At 41.8% G+C, this 19,301-nt stretch overlaps 1 protein-coding gene across 2 annotated transcripts in view; it reads right to left on the bottom strand.

Annotated features, from left to right (window-relative positions):
- Nucleotides 1–19,301, bottom strand: part of LOC130358105 (uncharacterized) — a 30,951-nt gene continuing 11,650 nt past the window's right edge. The window contains exons 2-6 of one of the 2 annotated variants that reach the window (XM_056560921.1): nt 5,872–6,207; nt 3,229–3,276; nt 2,571–2,702; nt 1,079–1,122; nt 1–423 (exon numbers count right to left, since the gene is read on the bottom strand). In XM_056560921.1, the coding sequence (XP_056416896.1) occupies nt 145–423; nt 1,079–1,122; nt 2,571–2,702; nt 3,229–3,276; nt 5,872–6,207 (839 nt within the window). In that variant the 3' untranslated portion in view covers nt 1–144. The remainder of the gene's footprint in view (nt 424–1,078; nt 1,123–2,570; nt 2,703–3,228; nt 3,277–5,871; nt 6,208–19,301) is intronic. The other variant, XM_056560922.1, reaches the window with a different exon arrangement.

Raw genomic sequence — 19,301 nt, 5'->3', positions numbered from 1 at the left:
TCTGATTGGTTGCTATGGGCAACTCAACAACTTTTCCTCTGGACAGGTTGTGATAAATCTCCCCCAACATGTCTAACCTCATTGTCTAAAAATATAGGTGGTAGAGAAGCAAGGACGTCTGTAACACGTATAACAGTCCTCATCTCATTGGTTACATGTTATTTTATCATTCAGATGGACTGTGGCGTATTCCACCTCCCAGTTGTCCTCAAAATTAAAACCGGTCTGTTTGGCGTTGTAGTTTAGATCAGCGTAGACAATGGAGTCTTCTTCTTCTGTAACGGAATCTTTCTGCGTGGTGGGCTTGTGACCCAAATGGGCATTGTCATATGTGACCTCAATATTTGAATATGTGTCCATTGGAATTTGAGTGCCCCCTTCTATCTTGCACTTCGGACTTCCTGGCACGGCTACAAATTGAAGCTGGAGAAATAAGAAGAACACTTTTAGAACTAAATTTAGTGAACAGTAAAACATGATAAAGTGGCTCTCTATCAATATCATTGGGTCCTGCACCATGCAGCCCTGAGGGGGTGGGGCATTTTTAAGCTCCTCCCCCTCAGTCCCTGCACTGGGCACAATGTAACACTTTTGTCTATGCTCCTTTAAAGGGGTACTCCAGTGCCTAGACATCTTATCCCCTATCCAAAGGATAGGGGATAAGATGCCTGATCGCGGGTGTCCCGCAGCTGGGGACCCCCGGGATCATGCACGCGGCACCCCGTTTGTAATCAGTCCCCGGAGCGTGTTCGCTCCGGGATTGATTACGCTCGACCGCAGGGTCGGCGGCGTGTGACATCACGCCTCCACCCCATGTAACGTCAGGCTCCCCCTCAATGCAAGCCTACGGGAGGGGGACTGATTACAAGCGGGGTGCCGCGTGCATGATCCCGGGGGTCCCCAGCGGCAGGACTCCCGCGATCAGGCATCTTATCCCCTATCCCATGAATAGGGGATAAGATGTTTAGGCACCGGAGTACCCCTTTAAATTAAATGTTCAGTACCTTATACACTGTATATTTAACTGGACATTACATTACAGTATGTATGAAAAAGTGGTAAAATGGCATTCACTTACCTCTTCAGTAGGCGCAGGTTCTTGGTGGGATGAACTCTGCTTTGCTATAGATAAATAGAAGAAAATACAGTTTTGCGATATTATGCATTATCTTTTCCCCTTTTCTAATTAATGGATTATAGGAATACCATTGTAAAACACTATACAACAAATGCAACATATCTCAATAGTCATTGTACTCTGCAGTTTTAAATTATAGGAGTATATAGATCAGGCAACTAGGATTGTATTTATATGCTGTGTTTGGGTTTTGCTATTTTTCTTGATTATTTTGTAAATATTTTAGTATAATAACATATCAAGTAGACACTTGGGGTACAGGAAGATAACACATGGGGTACAGGATGATAACACTTGGGGTACAGGATGATATCACTTGGGGTACAGGATGATATCACTTGGGGTACAGGATGATATCACTTGGGGTACAGGATGATATCACTTGGGGTACAGGATGATATCACTTGGGGTACAGGATGATATCACTTGGGGTACAGGATGATGACACTTGGGGTACAGGATAATAACACTTGGGGTACAGGATAATAACACTTGGGGTACAGGATGATAACACTTGGGGTACAGGATAATGACACTTTGTGTATAGGCTGATGACACTTGGGGTACAGGATGATAACACTTGGGGTACAGGATAATAACACTTGGAGTACAGGATGATAACACTTGGGGTACAGGATGATAACACTTGGGGTACAGGATAATGACACTTTGTGTACAGGATGATGACACTTGGGGTACAGGATGATAACACTTGGGGTACAGGATAATAACACTTGGAGTACAGGATGATAACACTTGGGGTACAGGATAATAACACTTGGGGTACAGGATGATAACACTTGAGGTACAGGATGATAACACTTAGGGTACAGGATGATAACACTTGGGGTACAGGATAATAACACTTGGAGTACAGGATGATAACACTTGGGGTACAGGATAATAACACTTGGGGTACAGGATAATAACACTTTGTGTACAGGATGATGACACTTGGGGTACAGGATGATAACACTTGGGGTACAGGATAATAACACTTGGGGTACAGGATGATAACACTTGGGGTACAGGATGATGACACTTGGGGTACAGGATGATGACACTTGGGGTACAGGATAATAACACTTGGGGTACAGGATAATAACACTTGGGGTACAGGATGATAACACTTGGGGTACAGGATAATAACACTTGGGGTACAGGATGATGACACTTGGGGTACAGGATGATGACACTTGGGGTACAGGATGATAACACTTGGGGTACAGGATAATAACACGGGGTACAGGATGATGACACTTGGGGTACAGGATGATGACACTTGGGGTACAGGATGATAACACTTGGGGTACAGGATGATAACACTTGGGGTACAGGATGATGACACTTGGTGTACAGGACAATAACACTTGGGGTACAGGATAAGGACATGCTGGCGATAGGGGTGCAGAGTGCTTACAAGACAACTTACCTTTCAAATGTTTTTGACAGTAAATTACCAATGAGACGATGATAATAAGAATACAGACTCCTCCCATGGACGGTATAATATATAACAGCCACTTAAAAATCGGAAACGTATCAGTAGAACCTGTAGTATTGTCTGAAAAGCAGAATAACATTATTACTTACTACTACGAGTAATAGTATCCATATTATTATGTGAGACCCATTTTATCTTATAGTGCAGTGTTTCCCAACCAAGGTGGCTCCAGCTGTTGCAAAACTGCAACTTCCAGCATGCCCGGACAGCCTTCGGCTGTCCGGGCATGCTGGGAGTTGTAGTTTTGCAACAGCTGGTTGGGAAAATCACATCATCTTATAACTAAAAGATCTAGAAGGGCATAATAATAATAACATTAATATTTTATTATTATTATATTTTATTATATTTTATTATTATTTATTATTTTTTTATTTATTTATTCATTTATGGATATAGGATCTTCGTAATTTGCAGCTTTTTACAAAACAGAGAATTGAAGTTGAGAACTTCATTTTATTTTTTTTTTTATTTTTTTTTGGTACTTAAAAAAGAATATCCGCTTAAAGGGAATTTCCAAAATAATAACAAAAATCACCCCAAAATTACCTGCAGGTATTTCTGATAAAAAAAAAAAAGGATTTACCTGTTTTTGTGTTGTTTACCGCGGTCACATTTTCAACCACATTTTCTGCTGGAAACGAAGTGAAAAACAGAAGAAATGTATCACATCCTTTTTACCGAGCTCAAAGCATTACTGTCATCTAAAGAAATAATGCTGCACAGACATCTCAAAAGTTTAGATGGGTCGGGAGCTTAGTGCTGAGACCCAACCCCCCCCCCCCCACTGATCATTAGATATATCAAAACCGGGTGAAGCGCTGAGCTGTGAGCTTCACTCCCCAGCTTAGTCCATCTCATTGCGGAATACTATAGTTATATTGGTGCCCACCTCCTGCTCAATGATTGAGCACTGAGCTGGGGAGTGAAGCGCACGGCCACACGCTTCACCCTGCTATATCTAATGGAGACCATGACCAATCGAAACTTTTGACATGTCTGTGTAAAAAATGTGATGCTGCTGCAGCAGAATTTGAAAGCGCGATTACCTTGCCAGGCTTTGCCCGTTGCTCTCTGGTCAGGTAAGAGTTACAGTCTTGGACAATCGGCAGCTAGGAGGGGGTATTAAAGGCCTCCAGAGCCTTACAGCCCATGGCTTATTAGTTTGGTCTTGTTTAGCTTTTACTATGTTCTGTTTCTCAAGTTATTTCTCAGTACTCGTCTAAATTTGTATCTGTATTAGTAACTTGTTCCTTGTATTTTGGCTTGTGTTCGCACCTGTTTTAGAGAATCCTGAATTTTGACCCGTTTTTGACCTGTTTTGTGTTTTGTATTCCTTCATGTTTTGAGTTTTGAAGTTTATTCTGTTTCTCTTATATGGTTAGTTTTGTTCTTGAGCTTTGTTATGTTTCTAACCTAGAAATCAGTTTGGTCCGTGTTCAGACCTGTTGGTCTTTGTGCATTTTTGTATCTGTTCTTGTTATCCAGTATTTGCTTATCCTTGATACTGTCTGACTTCAGTTATTGTGTCCATCCCCTGCATTTCTGGTTATTCCTGCCAATATCATTTTTGGTTTCCAGTCTTGTTGATATATATATTTTAGCCTGCTTTGTTTTAAAACATTTGTTGGGTTTTACTTTTGTATTGTTCGTTCTCCATTTACCTTGATATATCTTAGTCCGTGTTCACACTGTGCGTTATATCAGTCCTGTTTCTACCTTGTTCATTCCTGCTACTCCTGGGATAGAATCCTGTTCTGAGCCTTGTGCTATCCGTATCTCTAGGAGTGAGGAGTCTTGTACCTTTACCCGTGTTTGCTTGTATTTAGGATTATTGTTTCCTCCTAGGCCAGTGTCATGATCACTCGGTGGAGAGTGCCCGCTGGCTAGGAGTCTATTTGGCTTTGGTATTGATGTCCCTTCATGCTTGGAGTGGGATGTCTAGTGTGTTCTTTGTTCTGAGTCCAGTGTGAGCAGTGCCCTTGATTTCCTGACCCGTTTTATGTTAGTATGTTATATCCTGCCTTGTTTGTATTTATATATCTGTAAGTTGGTTATTTAATTCTGTTATGTCCTTGACCTGTTCCCCGACTTTGTACAGCTCCGTTTGTATTGTTGACTTCGACGCCCATGCACTTTGGCCCTAGGAAGGGACCGTCTCCTAGTTGTTGATCCGTCATTTAGGGCTCATGGGCAAGTAGGCAGGGAGAGTGGTTTTAGGGACAGCTTAGGGCTCACTTCTCTCTGCCCACACTTTCCTTGTTAGCTTGTTACCTTTTGTATCCTGACTTACTACCCTAACCTCATACAGTTTCTGTTCATTATTTTGACCATGATGTCCCTGCGCTTTAGTTAGTGTATGGACTGTCTCCAGGTTGTAGAGCCACTATTTAATGCGGCTATGCAAGTAGGCAGAGAAAGGTGTTCTGGGATATGCTCAGGGCGCACTCTTCCCTGCCCTTCGTGGGAATGGGCCCTAACCCCAAAGAACTTTGAAACATTTATGGAATGTACAGTACTTCTTAGACAATTGTCTTTTTTTTCTTTAGCTACTTTGTAATTGTATTAAAGAAGCAAAATGTAAAGAAAAATAATAATATGTACATAGTGTGTGTATGTATATACAATTTTTTTGTGTATATTTATATATAATATTTATTGTATGTGTGTGTGTATGTGTATATATATATATATATATATATAATAATTTATTGTATATATGTGTGTGTGTATATGTGTATATATATATGTGTATATATATATATATATATTATATATATACACACACACATATTGCGCAATACCTGAGGTCACCCTTCACTTCTAGAAGTCAATCCAAAAAATTTTGTGAAAATAAAAAGCAAAAGGATAAGGGGAGGAGTTAAATCAAATCCTAAAAAGACTAAATTAGCATTTATGTAAATTGATCTATTTTTATGTATTTATGTCAGTTTTGAATGTTTGTTAAATATGCAGCACATAACAAAGGCATTTGAACTCACAGGGGAGGGTTGGCTCATATATTTTTGCTGCCAAACAACGAATATAAATGCATAAAACATAAAATGATTATAAAGTATATAAACTTTTAGTGAAATCACGGGTAAGGCCACGTGTACCAGACAATGCACTGTAACTCCCATACCAGTATTAAATGTAAAGTAAGTAAAAACACATCTTTAAAAAAAATTATATAAAAAAAATAAAATCAGAATAATCCAAGACTCACCAGATATAACAACCTGTACGGTGCTGCCCACTATCTGCATCTTGTCCTCAGTGATGGCTTTACATTGATAATATCCAGTGTCGTTCATTTGTATGGACACAAACTCCAGGACATACACAGCTCGGCCTTCTCCCTGTTCCTCCATAGCAGAATGGATCCCTTCTCCGGATCTCACAGAATCACACTGATCTCCGCTTATTTTACACCAAGTAACATTGGGTAATCCCGCTCGACAAAGCCGCACCTGGCACTTCAAGATAAGATATTGTCCTAGTGGAGTGCCAATGTTTTGTTGTCCTGCCATGTCTATTTTAGGTGTACATGATGAACTGTCTCCTAGGGGAAAGACCAAAAAGGACATTGGTTACCATACTGGTGACAAGAAACTACTTTCATACCTACCAAGATGGACATTGTGAGAGTGATTGGAAGGAACAACATGTCTAGTATCTGGTGTTATCAGTGGGTAACACCAGGGCCACTAAGATGGAATTGATCTACAGACGGAGTGAAAGCTTCTGGTAACAGTTGACCTGAAGACTACCCAAAGGTGGGACCAAACCCACCTGATCTGGCCATTAGATGCAGGTATGGAGAGAGCTTGGAGTGCAGAGGTGCCCTGGGAGTGGTGACCCTGGGGTGCAAGAACTCACTGGGGGCAGGATGGTACCTTCCATGCCCTTCACTTTCACCCTTCTGAGCCCACACCTCTAACTGCCTGACCTGGCTGCTGGCTATTATAAGGAAACTCCACAGATTCAGAAAGATGTCCGGGGTGTCAGGACCCAGCGCACTTTTGTAGGCCTGCTGGAGGTGTTTGTGGCCATCAGGTTCCTCACCTCCTTGCATCCATTGCTCCCCTTTTGGAGGAAGTAATCAGTTTTTAGGACTTCATGGTGGATCCTGGTTTGGAAGTCCAGGTGGGAGTTTGGAGCAAGTTGGGCTTTCCCTGAGCTTTATAAATGGGTGACCATAGGTCCTAGACCTTTGTGGCCTGAGGGAGGAGGGAATACTGGTTTCTTGGGAGGTCGCTCTCTTTTTAGAGCTTGTCTGCGATAGACCCCATCCTTGTGCACTTTTTTATGTAACACTTTTGCCTTTTTATGAACATACTTTGCGCGCATTAAAACCTTTAAAGGGATACTCCGCCCCTAAACATCTTATCCCCTATCCAAAGCATAGGGGATAAAATGTCTGATCGCAGGGGTCCTTCCGCTGGGGACCTCCACTATCTTGGCTGCGGCACCCCAGACATCCAGTGCACGGAGCGAACTTCCCTGCATGCGGGTTGACTGGCGATGCTGGGCGGAGGCTAGTGATGTCACGGTGATGCCCCGCTCGTGATGTCACGGCCACGCCCCCTCAAGGCAAGTCTATGGGAGGGGGCGTGACTAACCCTCCCATAGACTTGCATGGAGGGGCATGGCCATGACGTCACGAGCTTGGCTGTGACATCACTAGCCTCCGGCGCTGCACCCGATGCTCAAAACTAATGCCGGGTGCAGCAGAGAGATCGCAGGGGTCCCGAGCGGCAGGACCCCCAACGATCAGATATCTCATCCCTTTTCCCTTGGATAAGGGATAAGATGTCTAGGGGCGGAGTAGCCCTTTAAGGACACAGCCAGGTTTAAGTTTTGCGCTTTTGTTTTTTCCTCCTTGCCTTTTAAGAGCAACAACCATTTTATTTTTCCAACCACAAAGAAATATGAGGGCATTTTTTGTGGGACCAATTGCTCTTTGTAATGACACCTTTAATTTTAATATAAAATGTAAGGCAAAGCAAAAATCGTATTGCATTTTATTCATTTTACATCCAACATGTGACCAAAAATCTGCAGCAATTTCCGTGTTTAGTATTATTTTACGTTTATGCCGTTCACTGTGTGGGATCATAAACATAGTATACATTTTCACATGTGACAATGCTTAATATGTGGTGTGTTTTAAAAAAAAATCTAAATTTTTTTTCAACTTTTTTTATTTATTTATTATTAACCCCTTAAGGACTCAGCCCATTTTGGCATTAAGGACTCAGACAATTAAATTTTTACGTTTTCATTTTTTCCTCCTCGCCTTCTAAAAATCATAACTCTTTTATATTTTCATCCACAGACTAGTATGAGGGCTTGTTTTTTGCGCGACCAGTTGTCCTTTGTAATGACATCACTCATTATATCATAAAATGTATGGCGCAACCAAAAAACACTATTTTTGTGGGGAAATTAAAACGAAAAACGCAATTTTGCTAATTTTGGAAGGTTTCGTTTTCACGCCGTACAATTTATGGTAAAAATGACATGTGTTCTTTATTCTGAGGGTCAATACGATTAAAATGATACCCATTATTACATACTTTTATATTATTGTTGCGCTTAAAAAAAATCACAAACTTTTTAACCAAATTAGTGCGTTTATAATCCCTTTATTTTGATGACCTATAACTTTTTTATTTTTCCGTATAAGCGGCGGTATGGGGGCTAATTTTTTGCGCCATGATCTGTACTTTTTTTTGATACCACATTTGCATATAAAAAACTTTTAATAAATTTTTTATAATTTTTTTTAATAAAATGTATTAAAAAAGTAGGAATTTTGGCCTTTTTTTTTTTTTCGTTCACGCCGTTAACCGTACGGGATCATTAACATTTTATTTTAATAGTTCGGACATTAACACACGCGGTGATACCAAATATGTCTATAAAAAAAAATTTTTACACTTTTTGGGGGTAAAATAGGAAAAAACTAACGTTTTACTTTTTTATTGGAGGAGGGGATTTTTCACTTTTTTTTTACTTTTAAATTTTTTTACATTTTTTTTTACACTTCGCGGGCGTCGGCCATTGCCGGCGGGTCCCTGGCTGCGATCAGCAGCCGGGATCAGCCGCGCATGACACGGGCATCGCTCCGATGCCCGCGGTTATGCTTAGGACGTAAATGTACGTCCTGGTGCGTTAAGTACCACCGCACCATGACGTACATTTACGTCCTGCGTCCTTAAGGGGTTAAGAGAGGGTATTTTTATATTAAAAAAAACGAAACTTTTTAATACATTTATTTTACACTTTTTAAGTCCCCATAGGGTATTATTAATAGCAATCATTCGATTATGTACTTTTAAAGGACATCTGCAGCGTTACAAACACTTATCCCCTATCCTCAAGATAGGTGATAAGTGTTTGATCGCAGGGGGTCCGAACGCTGGGGCCCCGGGCGATCTCCTGTACGGGGCTGCGGCTCTCCCATGCAGGGGGTGTGCCAGCCGCAGCATGATGTTGAGGCCGGCACACCTCCTCCATACATCTCCATAGAACTGGATGGGGACGGGGAGGAGATGGAGCATCACCGTCGACCTCTAGGTCGATGCTATACGCCTTAGCGCTCACCAAAAGCGCTTATGGCGGCCCCCTGTTAGGGAGATCGGGGGGGGTCCCAGCCGTCAGACCACCCGCGATCAAACACTTATCCCCTATCCTGTGGATAGGGGATAAGTGTAATGCCGCTGCATTAGTACTGATTAGTACTTTCAACAATCTTCTTGTACAGCCTGGCTCTGCAGGCTGCACAACAAGATCACCCATCCTGCACACTTGAGGCTGGTAACAGAACTCCAGCAGCCATTTGCGATCATTGGACCCCCCGAGAATGCACCTTAGGGATCCGATGAGCTCACATGAACCCACCTGCATCTTTATTTTCTCTTTAGGTGCTGTGATCGGCATTGATCACAGCATCTATAGGGTTAATGAGCATGATCATTGATGCCGTTATTGGTGATTCCCCGGCTGCGGAAAGCAACTGGTCCTCACCTGCTATGAAGTGACCATGTCTCATAGACTTTTATAGGCTCATAGTCTATAAATTGGGGTTAGGGAAGAAAAAATAAATAAGTAAAAGAAATATCTGCACAAAAAAATACATTAAAGGGGTTATCCAGGAAAAAACTTTTTTATATATATCAACTGGCTCCAGAAAATTAAACAGATTTGTAAATTACTTCCATTAAAAAATCTTAATCCTTTCAGTACTTATGAGCTTCTGAAGTTAAGGCTGTTCTTTTCTGTCTAAGTGCTCTCTGATGACACCTGTCTTGGGAAACGCCCAGTTTAGAAGAGGTTTGCTATGGGGATTTGCTTCTAAACTGGGCGGCTCCCGACACATGTGTCATCAGAGAGCACTTAAACAGAAAAGAACAACCTTAACTTCAGAAGCTCATAAGTACTGAAAGGATTAAGATTTTTTAATAGAAGTAATTTACAAATCTGTTTAACTTTCTGGAGCCAGTTGAGATATATATATATATATATATATATATATATATATATATATATATATATAAAAAAATTTCCTGGATAATCCCTTTAAAGAATTTCAGGTCAATAAATGCTCTGTTTTATTTAATCTGACAGAAAAATTCTAAAATAATTCATAGGACAAACCCTTTCAGTTATCACTTACTAGAATATAAAATTAAATCAATTAGATTTTTGACTGTTTCTACAGTACTTATAGGGGGAGATTTATCCAAACTCATCCAGAGGAATAGTTGCTCAATTTGAATATTCATATTGAGCCGGCGTGCCCACCTCCAGAGCGCAATTCACTGAAGATGGAAGAAGAAAGGAAGGACAGATCTCCGGAGTGCAGGTACGTATTTAACCCATTAACCCCTCATCGGTCTCCTGTTCACCCACAATTTAACACCGTGTATTAGGTTTGGTGTGGATGAACAGATGACCGCTTTCCTTTTAAAGGGGTACTCCGCTGCTCAGCGTTTGGAACAAACTGTTCCGAACGCTGGAGCCGACACAGAGCTTGTGACGTCATAGCCCTGCCCCCTCATGACATCATGTCACGCCCCCACAATGCAAGTCTATGGGAGGGGGCGTGACAGCCGGCACGCCCCCTCCCATAGACTCGCATTGAGGGGGCGGGGCGTGACACCGTGAGGGGGTGGAGCTATGACATCACGAGCTCCCGGCTCCAGCGTTCGGAACAGTTTGTTAGTACCCCTTTAACTTCTTCATCCCGTACTCACCTTGAAAAGACTCTGCTGACCCTTTTCCAGTCTATACAACAAAGCAGAAGAGTAAACTGCAGATGACAAAAACTGTCACAGTATTCTGACTGCCCCAGGACCCAGTGCGAAAACTGCTAAACTTCAGGATTTTTTTTTTAATGTATATTACAGCTGTAAAGTTTACTATTTTACCCCGTGTCTTGCTGACATCATTTGTGGTTTTACATACTGTAGTAAACATATAAACTTGATGTAAACAGTAAAAAGTGAAATGTAAAATTCCGCTGTAAATTCCACATAAAGTTCAGGGAGTTCCTCATAATTCCAGAGTGACTCACCGTCCTACAGTACAGTATGTTGTGCACAGTATTTCGGTAGCTTTGTCTACTTTTGTTTCTTTTGTAAAGAACATATTTGACCCATTTTTTTTGTTAGCATTTTTGTTTTAGGTGGGAAATTTTCCAACCGCAGCATCCTCCCCATATACTTGGTACTGTCAGGGCTGCACACTTACCCTCGTATGTTTTACCATCATTTCTCAATGTCACCATTTGATGCAGTAAATAAACTCCCTTATTAAAATTCTGTAATTTTTTTTTAATGAAATTTTTTGTTTATCTGGGCCAAACAGATATGGGTCATGTCTTAAAGAGGCGGCGTGTGTAATCTACTGATGGGGTGAGAGGGATGAACTTTTGGCCCGAGTATAAGCTAAAGAATAGTGTTGCTCGCGAATATTCGCAATGCGAATTTTATTCGCGAATATCGCATATTCGCGAATATTCGCCAATATAGCGCTATATATTCGTAATTACGAATATTCTTTTTTTTTTTTTTATCACAGTGATCACCCCTCTCTGCTTCCAGCTTGTGTGGTGTAAAGAAGGCTCTAATACTACTGTGTGAGACTGGCGTGCGAATTTTCGCTTATGCTAATTATTGTGTGTTCGAATTTTCGCATAAGCGAATTTTCGCATATGCGAAAAGAAAATGCGAATATTACGAATATGCGAATTTAGCGACTATATGACGAATATTCGTCCATATATTTGCGAAATATCGCGAATTCGAATATGGCCTATGCCGCTCAACACTACTAAAGAACGGAGCTTTTGTAGGTTATAGGCCACATTCACATTCAAGCTACACAAAATATTAACCCTATGCTATTCTATGCTGTATAGTTACTGTCCTATGCTGTATCTATAACAAGGGGGCATTCTCTACGTCTAGAGGAAAGAAGGTTTCTACACCAGCACAGACAGGGGTTCCTTACTGTAAGAGCAGTGGGACTGTGGAATTCTCTCCCGGAGGAGGTGGTCATGGGGAACTCTGTAAAATAGTTCAAAAAGGGGTCTGGATGTATTTTTGGAGAATAATAAAAATCGCTGGTTATGTATACTAGATTTATAGGGGCAGAACGTTGATCCAGGGATTTATTCTGATGCCATATTTGGAGTCAGGAAGGAATTCTTACCTCTAGTATGAGGTTTTTTTGCCTTCCTCTGGATCAACTCAACTCAGTAGGGTCTCATTAAGGTTATAGGTTGAACTTGATGGACTCTGGTCTTTTTTCAACCGTATAAACTATTTTACTATGTTACTATAAACAGGAATGCATTAATGGGAAATTATGTATATTTACGTCATGTCACGTAAAATGTTTATAAAGCAAGTGCTCACTCAGACGGTGAGAAACGGCTGCTTTCAGCAGCCGTTTCTCACCGTCTAAGTGAACACTTGCTTTGGGTCCCACAATCAAAGTCCATTGCGAGATCTAAAAGTGAAAATTACTCGGGCCAATGGGTTTCAGAGGGCTAATCGGGACCTCTGTGGGATGATTGCAGGGTCCCGATCAGGTGGGATGACGGCAGTAGGGTACCTACCTGCCTTCATGCTGTCTGATTGGCAATCAAAGTTTACAAGCAGCCTCAGCAGCCTGTACAAATGGAGTGCCGATAACACTGATCAATGCTATGCCTATGGCAGAGCAATGAACAGTGTATGCAATCAAAAGATTATGTGTAATAGTCCCCTATGGTGACAAAAAAAATAGTAAATAAATAGTAGATAAATAATACCGTATTTATGGGGGTATACCACGCACCGTGCAGCGCATAGCAACGACGCAGGGGACGCACGCTGGAGGCCTGCAGCAGCGCGGAACCGACCCAGGCAACAGGTAATTATGCCACCGGGGATGGGGGGAAGCAACGGGGCAGCGGCGCCGGCAATGGGTGCCGCTGCCCCTTCTCTCCCCCTGGCTGTCGGCGCCACTTCTCTCCCCCTGGCTATCGGCGCCGGCAATGGGGCGCTGGCACCGATAGTCAGGGGGACAGAACGGACAGCAGCGCCGATAGCCAGGGGAGAGAAGGGCCGGCAGCAGGACTCTAGACCCCAGGAAAGGCAGGGGCAGCGACGGCCTCTCTCCCCCTGCCTTTCCTGGGGTTGTATCGGGATATAACACGCACATAGACTTTAGGCTAAAAATTTTAGCCTAAAAAGTGCGTGTTATACGCCGATAAATACGGTACATGCAGGAAAATTAATACGTTTAAAATTGTCATCTTCTGACCCCTATAACTTTTTTATTTTTCCGTGTATGGGGTGGTATGAGGGCTCATTTTTTGCGCCGTGATCTGAAGTTTTTAACGGTACCATTTTTGCATTGATAGGACTTATTGATCGCTTTTTATTCATTTTGAAATGATATAAAAAGTGACCAAAAATGCACTATTTTGGACTTTGGAATTTTTTTGCGCGCACGCCATTGACCGAGCGGTTTAATTAATGATATATTTTTATAATTCGGACATTTCTGCACGCAGTGATACCATATATGTTTATTTTTATTTTTATTTACACTGTGTTTTTTTTTTTATTGGAAAAGGGGGGTGATTCAAACTTTTAATAGGGGAGGAGTTAAATGATCTTTATTCACTTTTTTTTTCACTTTTTTTTTGCAGTGTTATAGGTCCCAAAGGGACCTATAACACTGCACACAATGATCTCTTATACTGATCATTGTTATCCCATAGGGACCTATAACACTGCACACACTGATCATTGTTATCCCATAGGGACCTATAACACTGCACACACTGATCATTGTTATCCCATAAGGACCTATAACACTGCACACACTGATCATTGTTATCCCATAGGGACCTATAACACTGCACACACTGATCATTGTTATCCCATAGGGACCTATAACACTGCACACACTGATCTTCATCATTGATCACTGGTTTCTCATAAAAAAACAGTTAAAAAATGTATCAAATAATCCCCTCTACTAATAAAAGTTTAAATCACCCCCCGTTATTCCCATTTTTTCAAATAAAATAATCTTAATAAACATAAACGTATTTAGCATTTGACGTTCAGAAACGTCTGATTTATTAAAGGGGTACTCCACTGGAAAACATTCGTTTTTTTTTTTTTTTTAAATCAACTGGTGCCAGAAAGTTAAACAGATTTGTAAATGACTTCTATTAAAAAATCTTAATCCTTCCAGTACTTATCAGCTGCTGTTATGATCCACAGGAAGTTCTTTTCTTTTTGAATTTCCTTTCTGCCTGACCACAGTGCTCTCTGCTGACACCCCTGTCCATTTTAGGAACTGTCCAGAGCAGGAGAGGTTTTCTATGGGGATTTACTCCTACTCTTGACAATTCCTAAAATGGACAGAGGTGTCAGCAGAGAGCACTGTGGTCAGGCAGAGAGGAAATTCAAAAAGATAAAAACTTCCTGTGGATCATACAGCAGCTGATAAATACTGGATTAAGATTTTGTAATAGAAGTAATTTACAAATCTCTTTAAATTTCTGGCACCAGTTGATTTAAGTAAAAATGTTTTCCAGTGGAGTACCCCTTTAAAATATAAGGTTAGTGAAACCACACGGTAAATGGTGTTAACGTAAAAAAAGAACTAAAGTTCAGAATTGCTGATTTTTGGTCACTTCATATTGCAAAAAAAAAAAAAAAAGAATAAAAAGTGATCAAAAAGTCTAAAAAAAATGGTACCGATAAAAACTACAGATCATAGTGCAAAGAATGAACCCCATATAGCCCCGTATACAGAAAAATAATAAAATTATAGGAGTCGGAATAGGAAAACTTAAAGGGGTACTCCGCCCCTAGACATCTTATCCCCTATCCAAAGGATAGGGGATAAGATGTCAGATCGCCGGGGTCCCGCTGCTGGGGACCCCTGGGATCGCTGCTGCAGCACCCCGCTATCATTACTGCACAGAACGAGTTCGCTCTGTGCGTAATGACGGGCGATACAGGGGACGGAGCCGCGTGACGTCATGGCTCCGCCCCTCATGACATCATGGCCCATCCCCTTAATGCAAGTCTATGGCAGGGGGCGTGACGACCGCCACGCCCCCTCCCATAGACTTGTATTGACGGGGCGGGCCATAACATAACGAGGGGTGGAGCCCTGATGTAACGATGCTCCGGCCCCTGTATTGCCCGTCATTACGTGCAGAGTGATCTCGCTCTGCGCAGTAATGATAGCGGGGTGCTGCAGCAGCGATCCCAGGGGTCCACAGCAGCGGGACCCTGGCGATCTGACATCTTATCCCCTATCCTTTGGATAGGGGATAAGATGTCTAGGGGCGGAGTACCCCTTTAAAGCATACTTAATTTGATAAAAGGTTTTTAACTAACAAACGTGTAACCATGGGTATCATTTTAATCATATTGGCCCACAGAATAATGGACTGCAGTTTTCTTTTCAATGTCCTGCCGCAAAAAATATTTTTTGGGTAAATTAAAAGGTGTCATCAATAAGTAAAATTGGTTGCATAAATATGGGTCTGGAGATGGAAAAATTAAAGAGATATGTCTTTTAAAAGGGGAGGAGGCAAAATACAAAATGTAAAAATGTTAATTGTCCCAGTCATTAACCCCTGAAAGACACAGGGTTTTTTCATGTTTGCACTTTGTTTTTTTCCACCTCACCTTTTAAAAATCATAACGCTTTACATTTTCCACCTACAGACCTACATGATTATTCTTTGCGTCACCGATTTTACTTTGTAATAACATCAATCATTTCACCACAAAATGTACTATGAAACAAAAAAAAATAAAAAAATTTGTGGGGCAAAAAAAAATTTAATAAATAAAAAACGCCATTTTGTAAATTTTGGGGGCTCCTGCTTCTACGCAGTACACTTTTCAGTAACAATTACATCTTATCTTTATTTTGTAGGTCCATACGATTAAAATGATACCATTATATAGGTTTATTACATAAATTACGGTAGGTGCATTACTGTGGTAGATGTAAACACGCTGGCTGTGAGCGCTCTCTTGTCATGCGCCCGGATGCGAATCCCAGCCCGTCACTCGCCTCCCTGGTCTTCCTGTTCTCACAGCCCCAGCGCACATGCCCCCTCTTACATTTAAAGGGACAGTACTCATTTAATTAAGTGTTTACACCTGCTCCCTGTCTTTAAGTATCAGCTCCTCCCTTTGTTCTCTGCCGGATCTTTGTTGCCTTGTGCCCTAGTGAAAGCTACTGTGTTCTTGATATCCTTGTTCCGTTACCTGACCCTGCACCTGTGCCACCTGCCCTGACCTACTGCTTCCTTGACCTCGTCTTGCCAGTTTCCTTTTGTGCCACGCCACATACCAGCAACCTGTGTGGATGAGTCGTGCCAGGGGTAGCAACCTGGGTGCCGCCTACTGCAGCAAGACCCTCCCGCTTTACGGCGGGCTCTGGTGAAAACTAGTGGCACCTTAGACTCTGCTCCCTGGTTCGGCTCACGTCATCATCCACACAGGCCCATAGGATCCACCACCTGCCGTGACCCTAACACAGTGACATATGACTAACCCTCAAACTGATGTTAAAATTGAGACATTCGCCAGTATATGCTTATATGAAGGACATACCTGAACCCGCACACCAATGCCAAGGTTTCTCAAGTGGCACGGGACATAACACTAAACCTACCTGTGCCGTATGGGCAATACCAGGGGCCAATGGGCAATTAGAGTGGCATTAGGTCCGACTCACAGCCTGCTCCCAGTTCACTCCAGTGTGGCTGAGCACACATACAACGAGAGGAGGAGTGAAGAAGGCTATGAGCCCCACCCAAGTACACTGATATGTTGCCGGCCTCACAGGTGAACTTAATTGCTGCCTATAATAGTGATTATGGCACATTAGGTTCACCTGTGAGGCTGGCAGCATATCAGTGTACTTGGGTGGGGCTCATAGCCTTCCTCCCTCCTCCCATTGTATGTGTGCTTAGCCACACTGGAGTGAACTGGGAGCAGGCTGTGAGTCGGACCTAATGCCGCTGTAATTGCCCACTGGCCCCTGGTATTGCCTATACGGCACAGGTAGAGTTAGTGTTAGGTTCCGTGCCACTTGAGAAACCTTGGCATTGGTGTTCGGGCTCTGGTGTGTCCTTCATCTAAGGATATACTGGCGAATGTCTCAATTTTAACATCAGTGTTGAGGGATAGCCAACGTCATTGTTACATCTACCAAAGTAGTGCACCTAAATGTATGTATTATTCCCATTGTGACACTGCTGCAAGCATCCCCCATTGTATGCATTTTATGCTGGGGATCACCCATAGCAACAGACCACAAGCGCAGGATCTGCTCCCCCAACATAAATGCACAACTGCATATGGGGTTGAGCATTATATAGGTTTGATTTTGTTTTACTTCTTTTCAAAAATTATAACTTTTTGTATGAAAATTAGCATGTTTGAAAGATGTGTGATGGTTCATTTTTTGCACCGTGTTCTGTAGTTTTTATCGGTACCATTTTTGTTTTGACCGCTTTTTGATCGCTTTTTATTAAAAAAATTATGGTAAACAAAGTGGGAAAAAAAACGGTTATATTTTATTTATAGTTCGGACATTTACGCACGCAGCGATACCACGCATGTTTACGTTTATTTTTGTTTACTTTTTTTTATGTGAAAAAGGGGTGATCAAAACTTTTATTAGGGAAGGGGTTAAATTAAATATTTTTTTTTTTACTTTTTAACACTATTTTTTAGTCCCCATAGGAGACTAAAAATACACTGTTTAATGCTTTGCCATAGCATAGCAGTGATCAGTGTTACCGGTGCTCGATTGCTCCAGCCTGCCATGGCTGACTAAAGCACAGGAGCACCAATGAGATGGCGAGGAGGCAATTAAGGGCCCTTCCGCGGTCCTCTCAGCTGATCTGGACACCAAGTTTTCACCATGGTGGTCCCAATCAGTACTGCTGAGCAACTGGGATGATTTTTTTTTACATTTACAATTTTTTAATTTTTTTTTACTTTTTAGATGTCGCAATCAAGTTTGATCTAAGGGGTTTATGCCAAGTATCACCGCAATGTCCACATCACAGTGATGTCCGTCATTAGCCACGGGTCCCGGTGGCTCATAGCTTCCGGGATCATCCCACTATGATGCATGCTCAGCTCCTAGAAGGGGAGCGGGCGCAGGGCATACATGTACGCCCTTCGTCCTTAAGAGGTTAAGACTAAGGCAAGGCTGAGTCATTAAGGGGTAAAAAAGAGAAGAAGCTCATTAAAGTAGTGACTACAGGATGTGGCTTATGATATGACATTTCTGGCGCCACAAACAAATTTGTTACTCTAAACGGTCACTGTTTTTTTAAGCAACTTCTCTCAATGTGATTCCTAGAATATTTGTAAATCCTTTAAAGGGGTATTCCAGTAAAAAACTGGCTCCAGAAAGTTAAAAAGATTTGTAAATTACTTCTATAAAAAAATCTTAATCCTTTCAGTACTTACGAGCTTCTGAAGTTGAGTTGTTCTTTTCTGTCTAAATGCTCTCTGATGACACCTTTCTCGGGAAACGCCCAGTTTAGAAGCAAATCCCCATAGCAAACCTCTTCTAAACTGGGTGTTTCCCGAGACAGGTGTCATCAGAGAGGATTTAGACAGAAAAGAACAACCTTAACTTCAGAAGCTCATAAGTACTGAAAGGATTAAGATTTTTTAATAGAAGTAATTTACAAATCTGTTTAACTTTCTGGAGCCAGTTGATATATATAAAAACGTTTTTTCCTGGAATACCCCTTTAATTACTAAAAATGACTCTTTACAAACAGAAAAATGAAAGTCTTGGCCACTAGGTGTCTCACTTCTTCTTACTGCAATGTGCTGGTTACTGCCTGTTATTAGGGTCATTCTGTCTCTAGGCGTTTAGCATGTGCTATGTGGAGGAGAGAGAGGGAGAGGGTCTGAGAGAACCTGGACTGTGTAGCTGCGAGCTGAGTCAATCTGCCTGATAAAGATGATTCATACTGTTTCCCTCTCATGTCTCACCATTCATAAAGTTCAGGGCAGCTGTGTCTTGTGAAAACACCAGTGTACCTACTGCTGAATGTCCACAGTGCTGCAGGGTAATCCCCCC

The sequence above is a fragment of the Hyla sarda genome, chromosome 2 (genome assembly GCF_029499605.1).
Source record: "Hyla sarda isolate aHylSar1 chromosome 2, aHylSar1.hap1, whole genome shotgun sequence".
Taxonomy (NCBI): domain Eukaryota; kingdom Metazoa; phylum Chordata; class Amphibia; order Anura; family Hylidae; genus Hyla; species Hyla sarda.
The sequence above is the reverse complement of the archived record's forward strand: the minus strand, read 5'-3'. Positions and strand labels throughout refer to the sequence as shown.